The 12,864-nt window shown below is 49.0% G+C and overlaps 5 protein-coding genes across 5 annotated transcripts; 1 reads left to right on the top strand and 4 right to left on the bottom strand.

Annotated features, from left to right (window-relative positions):
- Window positions 1–230: 230 nt before the first annotated feature.
- Window positions 231–1,313, bottom strand: N7462_005957 (uncharacterized protein; the record flags this gene model as incomplete). Its single annotated transcript, XM_057077675.1, has 1 exon — window positions 231–1,313. The coding sequence occupies one exon, from the start codon at window positions 1,311–1,313 to the stop codon at window positions 231–233; it is 1,083 nt and encodes a 360-aa protein (XP_056933255.1).
- A 595-nt stretch (window positions 1,314–1,908) lies between these two features.
- N7462_005956 (uncharacterized protein) lies at window positions 1,909–3,205 on the bottom strand (the record flags this gene model as incomplete). The annotated part of the gene is made up of 5 exons (XM_057077674.1): window positions 1,909–2,430; window positions 2,487–2,644; window positions 2,707–2,837; window positions 2,898–3,068; window positions 3,105–3,205. The coding sequence occupies 5 exons, from the start codon at window positions 3,203–3,205 to the stop codon at window positions 1,909–1,911; spliced, it is 1,083 nt and encodes a 360-aa protein (XP_056933254.1).
- A 545-nt stretch (window positions 3,206–3,750) lies between these two features.
- Window positions 3,751–6,628, bottom strand: N7462_005955 (uncharacterized protein; the record flags this gene model as incomplete). Its single annotated transcript, XM_057077673.1, has 6 exons — window positions 3,751–4,121; window positions 4,180–4,329; window positions 4,390–4,456; window positions 4,516–5,259; window positions 5,315–6,249; window positions 6,385–6,628. 6 exons carry the CDS (start codon window positions 6,626–6,628, stop codon window positions 3,751–3,753), a joined length of 2,511 nt encoding a protein of 836 aa, XP_056933253.1.
- Window positions 6,629–7,482: 854 nt separating this feature from the next.
- Window positions 7,483–8,251, top strand: N7462_005954 (sulfotransferase family protein; the record flags this gene model as incomplete). Its single annotated transcript, XM_057077672.1, has 2 exons — window positions 7,483–8,181; window positions 8,231–8,251. The coding sequence occupies 2 exons, from the start codon at window positions 7,483–7,485 to the stop codon at window positions 8,249–8,251; spliced, it is 720 nt and encodes a 239-aa protein (XP_056933252.1).
- Window positions 8,252–10,149: 1,898 nt separating this feature from the next.
- On the bottom strand, window positions 10,150–12,086 carry N7462_005953 (uncharacterized protein; the record flags this gene model as incomplete). The annotated part of the gene is made up of 3 exons (XM_057077671.1): window positions 10,150–11,727; window positions 11,778–11,988; window positions 12,055–12,086. The coding sequence occupies 3 exons, from the start codon at window positions 12,084–12,086 to the stop codon at window positions 10,150–10,152; spliced, it is 1,821 nt and encodes a 606-aa protein (XP_056933251.1).
- Between the last annotated feature and the right edge of the window lie 778 nt (window positions 12,087–12,864).

The following is a 12,864-nucleotide window of genomic DNA, read 5'->3' as shown; positions in this document are numbered from 1 at the left end:
CAGCGGCAGCTATACTCCAGATTATATATCTCTGTACCGACGTGATAGATACTCCTGTTGAAGTACGACAAAACTCTACGTTCACAAGGCAATTTTTCTATAGTTCAGGTAGTAGCTTTCTTGACTCGCTCCGTGCCGTGGAGATAGAAAGACAATACGTCTCAAGTACAGTATTGTTGACTATCGCAGTAATGCCGACAGATGTCACGAATCTCTTTTCCAAGCATATTTCAATCTGATATCATGCCCTCGGCAGATGAAGCATTGATCTGGAGTGCTTCGGCCTTCCCAGTATTCAGTTTATCCAAGAAAATCAAAGAATCCGGGTGTTTTGCTTCCATAACCCGCGTCTGTATACCTACACCTTCTGTCAACAACTCGATGGCTTTAGAATCTTGCCCCATCGCTTTCCAGATACAGGCTAATTTGTGCTTACTTAGCAAAGTATGATGATGCTCTGGGCCCAGGACGCGCTTTCGGGTAGCGAGAACCTGGGTTTCGAGTACCTCGGCCTCGTGTTGTCGACCCTGGCTCACATAGTTTGACGCCAGGTTGCCCATCATCAGCAACATATGGGGATGCTCTGGGCCAAAGATCCTCTTATCAGTCTCCAGAACTTGTAATTCAAGGTCCTCGGCCTCTTTACATCGCCGCAATTTGTGGTATATCACGGCTAGGTTGTTCATTGCTTGAGAAGTGGCTGGGTTCTCTGCCGCCAACCCCCTCATATGAGTCGCAACACCCTTGCAGAGATTTTTGGCTGCCTCCAATTTTCCTAAACTCATATATGTCATAGATAGATTTGCCATGATCATCAGAGTTTCATGATGCTCCGCACCAAGTACCTTCTTGTGGCCGTCAAGAGCTTCCAACTGCAAAACCTCAGCCTCTTTCCATCGTCCTTGTCTGTAGTACACAGAGGCTAGATTGATCATGGCGACCTGTGTATCCAGATTCTCCAAGCCAAGCACTATCTTACGGGTTTGAACAACTTGACTGGCCAGTCTTTCCGCTTCCTCCAATTTGCCCTGGTCGTGATACGTCATTGAAAGGACAGCCATTGTCCACAGTGTTTGAGAGTGATCTTCGCCTAGAACCCTCTTTTTGGTCTCCAGCGTTTGTACCCCAAGGGCTTTCGCCTTATCCAATTGACCTTGGCGGCGATATAAGTCAGCTAGGTTGGATTCCGTGCTTAAGGTACTTGGTTTCTCTGGGCCGGATAATCTTTTCTGGATCTCCCGCAATTTTTCTCTGATTTGAACAGCCATGCCCAATTGACCCTGCATATGATAAAAAACCGCCAAGCTTGACATGGTAATTATAGTTTCCGGGTGCTCTGCGCCTAACACCCTTGTTCAATCTCGAGGACTTGTTTCCCTATACTTTCCGCTTCCTGCCACCGGCATTCTTTCGCATACGCTGTAATTAATAACGATAAGATTCTGAGCGTGTCCTCATGCTCTGGGCCTAGAATCTCGCTCCGAATTTTCTTTGACGCCTCGATCATATGCGTCATATCCGTAAAATGGAACGTTTCTTTTGCATAAAGGCTTGCAAGTTCGAGAAGGGTAGCCCATATAGTCACAGAAAATTCCGATTTTGGTCGCTGACAATGAGACTTTTATATGGGGAAAATATGATTCACATGTCGCCCACTTTTCATGATTTGCAATTAGGTCGCAATCAGGCTCGGTGACAGCACTGAACTTGACGCCAAGGTTGTTTATGAATTGCATATTCCCAATCTCAGTTTTCCCGTGGATCGCGAGCCATCTTTGCGTGGCCAATTGTACCAACCTATGCATTTGAAATGTTGTCCCATTTGAGTCTTTAGAGACAAATGAATAGTCCCTGAGCATCATGATATCGTCTTCAAAGCCGTCTTTATTGGAATCTTCCACATCGAACTCATCGTCGTTTATCATGATCATTAGGGCCATTCTCAAACTCGATAACCTCGTCAATCATTTCATTCAAGGATGGATTCTGTAAGATGTCGGTCTCATGGCGATTCTGAAGGTTGATAAAACATCGACTCTGGAGTAAGGCCTCTGGAATTCTATGTCGGTCGAAAAAGCTCATGAGGCCAAGCAAGTCTGCTGCGGATGGTCTTGTTTGCCGTATCAGATCGAATGATAATTGCCAAGTAGTCAGGATGGAATTGCTCGCTTCTAGGTCTCTATGTGGATGACCAGCTTCATAGTCAAGAAGTTTTACTTTTCTGTGGTCGCTTCTCTGGAAATCGCCAAGGTATTGTGTTACCGAGGATCGGGGTGCTCTTTGCTTCATGTAAGCTGCGGCTTGTACCATCGCGAGAGACAAGAAATTTAGTTCCTTTGCGAGTTTGACAATATCATCCTTAGATTCCTCCTTGGCCAGATTCCCAAGCTTTATCTCCAGTAGAGTCAGTGCCTGAGACTCCGTCATTGGCTCAATAGAAATCAGATCTGCCTCGTTCATAACAAAATTTGTACCAACACGCCTACTTCATTGGTCATGATAATAGACCCATTCGAACTATGTGGCAGAAATGCCAAAAATGGCTGCTGGCTGGTTGTTTGATCGGATTTTACTGACACCGACGCATGCAAGATGTGCTCGTCATCGACGTTGTCTAGAATGAGAATCCACCGTTTCCTCTCATCTTGAAGCCAGTTCAAAACAGGGTCAGTATATCGGCTTGAGGATCTTGTCGACCCGGAATACGAGCCCAATTTGCAATCTCTCGGTAGCTCTGCTGAAAACGGGCAGTGCTACTCGCGTAGACCCAAAAGACCCATGTGTCGGAAAATTTGTCTCGGAGGCGATAACAAAGTTCAATGGCAAGTTGAGATTTTCTTGTTATAAATTAGTACCGGGAAGAATGCCTGAGATCATACATAGCTTTCAGCACATACCCGACGCCGCCTAAACCAACGAAGGCTATTCTCAAGGTCGGCACGGGCGACCCGAAGCATTTCTCCTGGATCCTATCAAGTAAGCCACCGCGATCGATGAAGTCTGGGTCTCGAGTAAATGGAACTGTGGATACAGGAGCTGGAGGAGTTTCAGGGCGTGCTTGAAGCCAACTAGCCTTTTTCAGTCTACACCCTCTACGGGACTACTTGCCTGGAGGAAGATGGAAATGACTGGTGATCGAGCCGAAGTTGGATCCAACTTGCATGCCAGAGTTGATAGATCTTTCAAAGGAGATCATGGACTCCATAATGGCTGACTCGTTGGTTCGTGTTTGAAAAAGCAAAACAGAACTCCGCCAGACATCTCGGGGGTGTTTTTGTTTTTGGATCGAAGCAGCCGACAGCGCCTCACCATCAGGTGACTGCAAAGCCCCGCGCGAAACAGAAATTGAATGGGAATTTGAGTTCTAGGTTTTACTGATTGCAATGATTGACTGGGACAGAGGAGGCGTTCCGAGAGGACAGTGACTGGAGGAGAGAGATTACTTCAGAAACCGAGAACCTGATGATCTATAGCCACCTTGTCGAAAGCGAGTGATGGCACAGTGTAGCAGAGAAGGGATTCGCTAGTCAAAGATGGGTTGATTCCAGTGCATACCAATTAAAGGACAAGATTGAGGAGGAGAAAGTGTAAGATGTCGTACTGGAAAAAATGCCGAAGAGGTTCGACTTTCATTGGATGAGAAAAAACAAACCTATCCGTAGTTGATCATCAAGAGAGCCTGGCACCAAGAATCCATATGTAACAAATAGCCTGTATACTTTAAGCTTTCAGACTCTTTCATTCTCTAACCTAATCTTCCCCCATTTCTTCTTCTAGCTCATCATCTTCGTATTCCTCTTCCATGGCGGCATCCAGATCCAACACATCGTAGCGCATCGCATCTCCATACAGTACACAGATGGCCCGACGACCTTTTCGTCCGTTCACATCGACATGCAGTGGTCGCGATTTCGGGCCGGATACTGCAAAGGCATGTTTTACTATGCCTGCCTCACACAGCGAGGAAATATCCAATTGTGTAGGCTGGACGGTGGGTTTGGAAGTCGTGGGGTGCCGGTCACATTCGATGAAGTCTAACAAAAGTGGACTTGATTCGGGCTTATCTGCTGGTAGTTGAGCTGATGTAGGCTGGAAATTAAGGTTAAGAAGGAAAGACGAGACTAAGCACCGAGTTAGTGACTAAGGTTGGGATCACAGGCGAGCGGAACAAAGACATACCACCATCAGAGTAAAGGATCATGAGGGTGTCATCTTCGACAAGCTGTAGTTGTCGGACCTCGCCTTTTTCAAACGTGATGGCGGCGATAGACGTTGTGCGTGTTGAGCTGACTCCATTGATGGAATTTAGCACGACACGGTAGATGTAAACTATACCATACTCGTAAGCATCCAGAATTGTACGAACAAATTAAAACAAAGAGAACAAACCTAATGACTTTGATGTAATCGATCTAGTCACCACATAAATTGAGCATGGTGCTCCCTCTTCGCCGTCCTTTAATTGGTCAACATTTGACACCATGAATTCTGCCCGCCATACATTGAGAAACTTACCTCATAACAAAGCTTCAAATCAACGACCCCCTGATCGCAATCCTCATGAAGTGTAAGCGGCGAACGGTGTAAAATACCTCTCCTTTGCGTCAGTGCAATCTTCGCGAAGACATTCTCAAACTGGACACCCAGTCTCCTGGTCAAATCATTCAACTTCGGTGCATCGACCGTCGTTCCGTCGCCTCCCTCAGCCTGCACCTGTTTCTGTTGTCGAAGCAGAGACTTAAACATATCATAAAAGGACCGGTCATGGCCATCTGGGAGCCACTTATCTGTGACAGGAGTCGGCATTTGCGGGACACCGATCATTGGCAGCTGGCGGATGAAATTACGTAGCACGCTTTGTCGCAGGGCGCCGGTTATGTACTTCACGGTGGGTGGTACGTCAAAGAGATCGCGTTTCTCAAGCAGCTCATCCAAAGTTTGGGAGAGGGGTTCACTGTTGAGAATCATGATTTCGTGGCGGAGCCAGCGCGAAAAAGCGCTGAATTGCTCGAGTTCCTCATTGGCGTGATTGAGAATGCGGTGGGCGAGGAGGTGCAGGCAGTCGAGGGTTTCGACAATCGCGTTCAGCTTGGATGTTTCCAGGCCCAGGACATCACTGAGTTTGTGGAATTTGGACAGCCCAACTAATCGGCTAAGAAGTACTTGGCTCCGCTCGAGAGCTGGAAGAAGACACTCATGGGTCAGCCGGCGGATGCTTTCGTAGCCACCTGAGACAGCCTTATCCCATCGTTTGTGGCCCTGTGGTATCGATGTATCAGTAGCAATTCAATAAATAAATCCCGTATAGACCCACTCGTTCTCCAACAATGTCGACCAAGAATTCTCTTATTGGCTCGAAACAGTGACCTGTAACAACCAGATGGTAGATGGCCGTGACAAAATCGCATTGGCACTGCTCTTGCAGGTCTTGATTAATACTCCGTAGGAACCGTGCCGGCAATTCTTGGGCATTCTTCCATTCCATTTCAATCTGCCGTTGGACTTGTCCAATATATCGAAGCAGGTTCTGAAGTTGGGTCGTTTTCGACGCCAGTAAAGACAAGTAATGTCCAGACTTGGTGATAAATCGAAGGTCCAAGGTGAAAAGATCCATAGGGGCATTTTTGGGGTCCGACTTAGGTAGTGCTAGCAATGCGTGCGTTGAGCTCAACGGATGGGACGTGTGACGGAGGATACGACAGGACTCGACCACCCCTCTTGACGCGCCAACCGGGAATGAGCCGATCTCAAAACAATCGAAGATCCGCAGGTGCACGGAACCATCGTCAAAACCAACAAAAAGCACGTCCACGGAGTCGCTTGTATCTTTGGCGGAGGAGTGGAAGATGGCATCAATTGACGTCCGAGAACTGAACAAGTCATCTTCCGCGCCAGTGGCAGGTAAAGTAGCCAGCTTTGGTAAGGAGCTTTCGATGTCGAGTAAAGCGAGTTCTCTCGGGAGATCTGATTTGAGAATCGCTGCGGCTTTGGATGGGTGGACACCCGGCGCCAGGAGGTCTTCCATCGAGACCTGACCAGCCGACTCGTGAAGGTGCTTCTGAGCAGCTTTGCTATCAGTAAAATTGATACCCCAGCCCAAACAAGTGATTTTAGGCGATTGCTGCTCATCTGGGCTATCCGCGCCATCACCCTGCCCTTCGTATGCTTGGTAATGGTGGACGGTCTTGCCACTGTACGCGCTGATAATGCGCACGGAGCCATCACCACACGCGACGGCGAGCAGACGACCTAGCAAGAAAGTCAGTTATGGTCTAGAGACGATGCCAGATCTCGAACGCCCATTCTCCTCAGATGGGATGACATGGCACAGTGATTCATCCTCCGGTTCACGGTAGCAGTAGATAGTAGATGCATTACACTTACCATTCCCTTTCCAGGCAAGGGCCCTCACTTCGCCATCCTCCTCCTCTTCACCAAGGTATGGATCGCCCCCGAACGAGCCCCCGAAAACCCGTTGACCGTTTAGACGAAAGACACGTAGTTCTTCATCCTCAGTGGCCAATGCGATCAGGTCCATCGATGGACAGTACGCCAGGGTGCTGGGTTTACATTTTCCCGGCAGGGACTTCTCCCCGACCGGAGTGAGCTGCGGGCGGTCTTCCGCCATTGTTTGAAAATTATGCCCAGGAGGAGGTCATTCAGTCCATCCTTCGTATTGCTTTTGGCGGTAGAAGTGTGCGACCTCAGCCTTATCTTGAAAGCCGGGGTTTCCTTGGACGTGAAGTGTTGATTGAGGTGGATCGCGGGTTCTTGGCGCGTGTGTTTTTGTGCGGGTACGGGTGCGACCGCGACGAGAGGAACAAACAGTCGACGGGGGAGCATTTCGCGAATGCAAGCAAATTGTTCTTTTCTTGATTTGATGGCCAGTGACAAGAAGGATCAACTACAGATGATGTACTTCACATGTTGTCTTAGAGTCACCAAGAACTGCTCGATAGCCGAATATTCTTACTTTCACCGTGAGATCTCCAGTCATGAATCATTTGCTTTTATTGTACAGCATCACTTGATGGATTATCTTTTTCTATTCATCAATCGACTGCAAGAAGACTACAACCTCGCGACCATTGGCCGCCCCTCTGTCTAAGAATAGTGGGATTTTACTTCAAGGCCCCCCATAGAGGGCGATCCAACGGCGGCCAAACCAGCACAGTTCGACAAATCAATGTATTCCGCTTCACTGCCTAAGCGAATAAGCACATTTGACTAGGCCACTCCAGGCAAATTGAAAAATTGAACCAACTAGCTGAAGGTCGATTTTCCGGTTGCTGCAGGCTAAGGTTCTGTCGGTCTTTATCTAGCTAGCGCATATGATAAAAGAATCTCGTCTGCTTAGTGCTTATGGGCATGAAAAGGGTTCAAAAACGCCTCCAGGCCTCCCTTATCCCATATTCTTCAACCTGGGCCATAAACGTTAAACCTCACACCATCTGTTGCATAAAGTGCCTGAAAACAGACACAATGCGCTTCCTGAGCGATGACCTTGTTATTGACCGGACCAACCGAGTCCCTATGCAAATCCTAGGAGCCGGGCTCCCACGCTGCGCGACTAGCTCCGTCCAGGCAGCCCTCGAGTCCCAAAACATTGGCCTCGCTCCTTGCATGCATTTTGCCCATGTTGCACCACACGCTGACCGCAGTGACATCCTGCTAGCGGCATTGCAAGAGAATGACACGGCGCGGCGCCACAAGCTGCTCTTCAAGCTGTTTGACGGCTTTCAATCTACGACTGACTTCCCCGGCGCCTTGTTTATGGACGACCTCATGGACATGTATCCGAACGCCAAGATCGTGCTGAACAAGCGGCCCGGTGGTGGCCCCAAGTGGGAGCAGTCAATCAAAGTGCTTACCTGGTCTGGATCCCCCGTTTATCGGGCCATCTGCTTCCTGTGGAAGACGGATCGCAACCTGTATAAGATCTGGCATCTTTTTTTGGAACGCAGCAAAAGCACACTGGGCTTGGCTGATGACGAACTTCTGACAGCGAAGCATTACGATGCGCATAATTCCTGGATTCATGCCGAAGCAGCTAAGCGCGGTCGGAAGGTCTTTGAATTTGAGCCTCGAGATGGATGGGAGCCATTGTGTGCGGCTCTTGGCAAGAATGCGCCGAAGGATGAGCCATTTCCTCATCGTAATGATGCTTCGGAGGTTCGAATGGTACAGTATATTCTGCATGCCCGGGGATTGGTCTCTTGGCTGGCCCTAGGTGGTGCGGTATATGGTGTAGTGAGGTGGTTTGCAAAGGAAAAGTTGTTTTAAAGTATGATTCTGAACTATGGTCAGCTTTACAAAAAGAAATATAGGGACATGTGAAATCAAGGCCGAAAATGACAGCTTTTGGCGCCTCCAACGACTGCTTTTCCACGCGTAGCTTTGGGCGGCGATCCGCCCGTTGACCGCCTGTTAGATCATCAAAGGAAGAAATGGGAATATGCAGCGCGTGACAATCAATAGGCGATACACCACAATATGCACCAGCACCTGGCAACTTCCATGGGTTATGGTTGATCAAGCATTGAGGTAGAGACAACGAAAGAATAGTCTACAAATTCAGAGAGCACAAATGAGTAGAAAAAGAAACTGATGAATACTTCGATAGAGAAACACGGGCTATCGGGAGACCTATACCATGGCGACACCTTGATGCAATTTAGACTACTAGAATATGCTCATTTATGGAGAGGGCATACATGCGAAATTTCCATGATCTATCAAGAGTCGATGCTCAATATTCAATATATGGTATTGAAATGAGCGGAGAAGAATAGATGAGATTAAACCTCCCAGATCACACTATTTTAGCACGTCTTGACTGACCAGTGGGCTTGAACAACAGTCGACCCAGACAGAATAGGAAAATGATAGTACAAAAGGAACGAAAAGAAAATTTAGAATAATTGCGAATATTTTCAAAAGGCTCCAAAGATACTACCGTATTGGCTCCCCGGAGACTTTCTCAAAATACTCCAGCCCGTCTTCGGATGCACCCATTTCCCTGAGTTTCTGGAGAATGATGTCCCTTTGCATAGTATATCTCCAGATGTGCTCCTGATGTTCCCTCTCAGCTTCTCCCCAAGCCTCTGTGGCCTTTTGATACATGGCAGTTGCCTCATCAAATATACGGGTAGAATCCAGATGTCTGTTGAACGCTCTTGAATAAGCCTCGCTCTCGGCTTTCAATCTATCCTTCAAATATTGGATATCGGCATCACGAGAAGTTGAAGTCGTTGTAGGATTATTTTCTCGGGATGTTTGGACTATCATGTCAAGGGAGGCGTAGTGAGGCATAGTACCAGATACTATAGCAAAGAATTAGCCTGGTACTATGGAATATTGACTGGTCGGCCAGACTGGTACCTACCTGATGATCAGCACTGTAGGAAGATGGGGAAGACAGAATGGATATCCAACAAAAGGCACACTTGAAGTCTACTTCCCCTTTTCAAAGAAACCCTGTCACCCAACAAACCTTTATCAACTTAGGAAGATGGAAGATTTTCGTCAAGTGAGCTTTTTCTCAACTAGCACACCCAAAAGTCCAAGTCACGATTTGGGCATATGATATGATAAGCGCCCGTCTACCGACCCAAAGAATCAAAAGACACAAGAGGACAAAGCGCCCTGCGATGAATGGTAAATATATGCGGTCCTTACAACACAAGACATCATGTTAGATAGTTGGTGTTCTACCTTCGCGCGCGCTAATGGGAGAAAGGTTGGTATTTCAGGGAGGCAGTCATCGCCACTTAAGTGCTAACCAACAAAGAGCGGTCATCACCATCATTTCTTTCACAAAATAAGCCCAACCGATTGGCTAGATTTCCATCCCGGCGCTTTGTCTCAGTGCGAGATCCTGACGCCAACTCCCGGGCCCATGGACAAAGGAAAATGCTCTCGTCGAACAGCTACTCCACTCAAATAGTGTTTATTTGAAAAGGGGAAGAAGAACTTGATTAATCGTTCTTGATAAACTCGTATATCTGTTATAGCGATCGGACAGCGCTCCATAACACCTCTAATCTATCTTATATAATACAAAGCCATTTTACCCCCGCGAGCCAGCGCGGCAGGAAAAAAGTAAAAAGTAAATGAAAAAAAGCTACATAGGAGGAGATAAACTGCCCCCTAAAATGGCTCTCCGTCCATCTCAGCCTGGATCATGTTCTTCAAGTAGCTCAGCTCGTCCATCAGCTCCTGCATGGTGTTCTTGCCGCGGAGTGACGCGTTGCTAAGGCGCTCTCGCAATTCCCGACTGGTCGTATCACTACGATCGGTGTCAGACAGCCGCTGCAGCTCTGGGAGAAGAATGGGTGAGCCGTCACGGCTTTGCGAGAGCGAGAGGGCTTCCATCGACTCGAGAGCGCTGAAAAGGGCAGCGTGGCGTTTGGGGTTGCTTTCGACTTCGGCCATGTGGTCGATCCCTAGGCCCGGGGAAGAGAGGGAGAGGGTGAGTTCGGGGACGGCCATGCCCATGTTCCAGGGAAGGATGTCGCCAGCGGAGGAGTTGGGGGAGGAGGGTTTCGAGTGGACGGTGAGATGGGGCGTGTTGGGGTCAGTGTTGGTTGCGGCGTCGTTGGCCTGGGAGAGATCGGGCGTTTTCCAGTCGTCCTCTGCTGAGGACTCGTGGGATTCCTGATCAAATGTGGAGCCGGATATCATGGACTCGGGCGAGTTGTCCTCCGTCTCGGTATCAGTATCAGTGCTCCACTCCGAGAAGCGGCTGCGTTCAACGATGAATCGCGAGTTTGTGGAGTCATCAGCTGTTGTGGTGGTGAAGCTGGAGAAATGGCTCTGCATTACTTCCGCATCCATCGCCTTATCTCGCTCGTCGATAGCACGCACGGCTTCATCCATCACGGAGGAAGGTGTGTTGGGGAGGGTAGGAAGCCTCTTCTCGTGGACATCGACTCCCTTGGGTGTAATATCCCCAGAGGTCGCCAGCGTCAGAGCCTCTCGAAGTGCCTGCGTTTCATCGACAGTTCCCAAAGTGGGTCCAGCCGCAGCACCGCGCGATGCGCTGGGCTTACGGTGATGGGGCCGTGTCTGCACTGTCAGAAGGTTTCGGGCTTGTGGGCCATCTCCTCCATTGGCCTTGAGTGCGCGACGAGATTGGATTGTCGATGCAGGCATTTCGGGCTGGTGCTGTACAGAAGATACGGCGCCTGTGTTGATGCTAATTCCAGGAAGATTGCGGTGCTGAGTAGTGGCAGCATTCCGCTGCTGCAGTACTCCATTAACAGTGTTGGACCTTGAAGGCATCTCTACCCAGGTGTGTTTTTCGACCTCCTGGACAGGTCGGAAGGCAGGGCGAAGTGCCCGGGACCGGGGAGGAGAGACGGAGCGTGCATCCTTTGAGTGATATCTGCGCGTGGCACTATTCGGTTGAGACGCACTGCGATGAACTATCCCATTAATGGGAGAGATGCTGCTCGGATTGGAAGTAGTGGCATGAGGCACGGAGGTCTGAAGGCGCGCTAGGTTTGGCTTTGGCGGCTTCCGCGGGTTCATGAACTTGTCTTCCGGGTTCATCGTACGGTGTTCGGACTTCTGCGAGCTATTGCTGTTCGAACGAACATGAGACCGACTGTCCGGCAATATGATAGGCACGTTCAGCACATTCACCGGCTGCCCTGGAAGCAGAGGGCATTTAGTGGTGACGGGCTCCGCTTGATTAAAGTATTCCACGTCCTCATCTAACAGATACTATTTCAGTTAGCATGGTGGCTCGAGAGGGGAGACACGAGCGAACTTACATAATACCAATAAGTCTGTCCCATCTTCAGACCCCCAGAACGCCATTGGACTTTATCACCCGGGGGTCCATCGCCGATGATATCCGTAAAAGTATGGCATCCACGCCAGTGACCCGGGCCGACACGCTTATCTCTCTCCATCGCATAGGGCCTGGAGAAGTTGTCCCATGATCCAAGCAGCTTCACCGAGCGGATCTCGGGGTTTGTTACCCTATATCGGTATTAGTACTTAGTTGATCGCATTTAAGTCGGGGTGGGACGATGAGGGTCCACTCACAGCAAGAAAGTCATCAGGGTGGTTGATGTCATCGCAAGGCCGCCAGCGCTCGATATAAAAGAAAAAGAGATCTCCAGAAAGAAGCAAAATCAAAAGCAAAGCTGAACAAGCCCGCAGATGCAATAGAGAAACAGGCTGATGCAAAGCCAGTCAATAGCACAATCAGGGCGATGCAAAATCAACAGAATGCTTACAACGAAGGGACGCAGAAATCAAACAAGACGCAAACCCCGCCAATATAATACACAATTAAATGCCCAAAAAAAATGCAAGGAGCAGCGACAAAAAGAAAGAAAAACACGACCAGTCGAGGATTTGAGCAAGCCAACAACCAAAAAAAAAAACCAACTTGGAGATATCAGCAAGACCTTAGAGCTAATATAAAACTGCAGATAGACGCAGCGTCGAGAAGGCAGCCTAGACAATAAACAAGAGGCGTTTCTATAATTACCTCGAACAGCCGACGCGCAGCCCTGCAGCGCTGTGCCTGTTTCAGAAAGGCCAGTGACAGGTCCAAGAATAAGACAGTGGTACTGGATTCGTTTCAGTTTGGAAAAGGAGAGCAATCAGCGTCCCATATAGCCCGAAGTGGAACCTGACACGAGGGGGAAATTGGGGGTTTGGCCCGGGGGAGGATGGCGAAACGGAGTCGAGGAAATGCTTGAGGAATTGCAAGATGCCGTTGGGCTATTTCTAGGCGTATGATCCAGGCACACTGCAGAGCGACAAGAGTGGCCAATCGGGCGGGAGGGGTTCACCACGAAGCGCCGGCACGGTTCCTGTGTCCACGGCCCCGGCGCTTCGACGACC

The sequence above is a fragment of the Penicillium macrosclerotiorum genome (genome assembly GCF_028827735.1).
Source record: "Penicillium macrosclerotiorum strain IBT 26536 chromosome Unknown utg000006l_segment0_segment0, whole genome shotgun sequence".
Taxonomy (NCBI): Eukaryota; Fungi; Ascomycota; class Eurotiomycetes; order Eurotiales; family Aspergillaceae; genus Penicillium; species Penicillium macrosclerotiorum.
The sequence above is the reverse complement of the archived record's forward strand: the minus strand, read 5'-3'. Positions and strand labels throughout refer to the sequence as shown.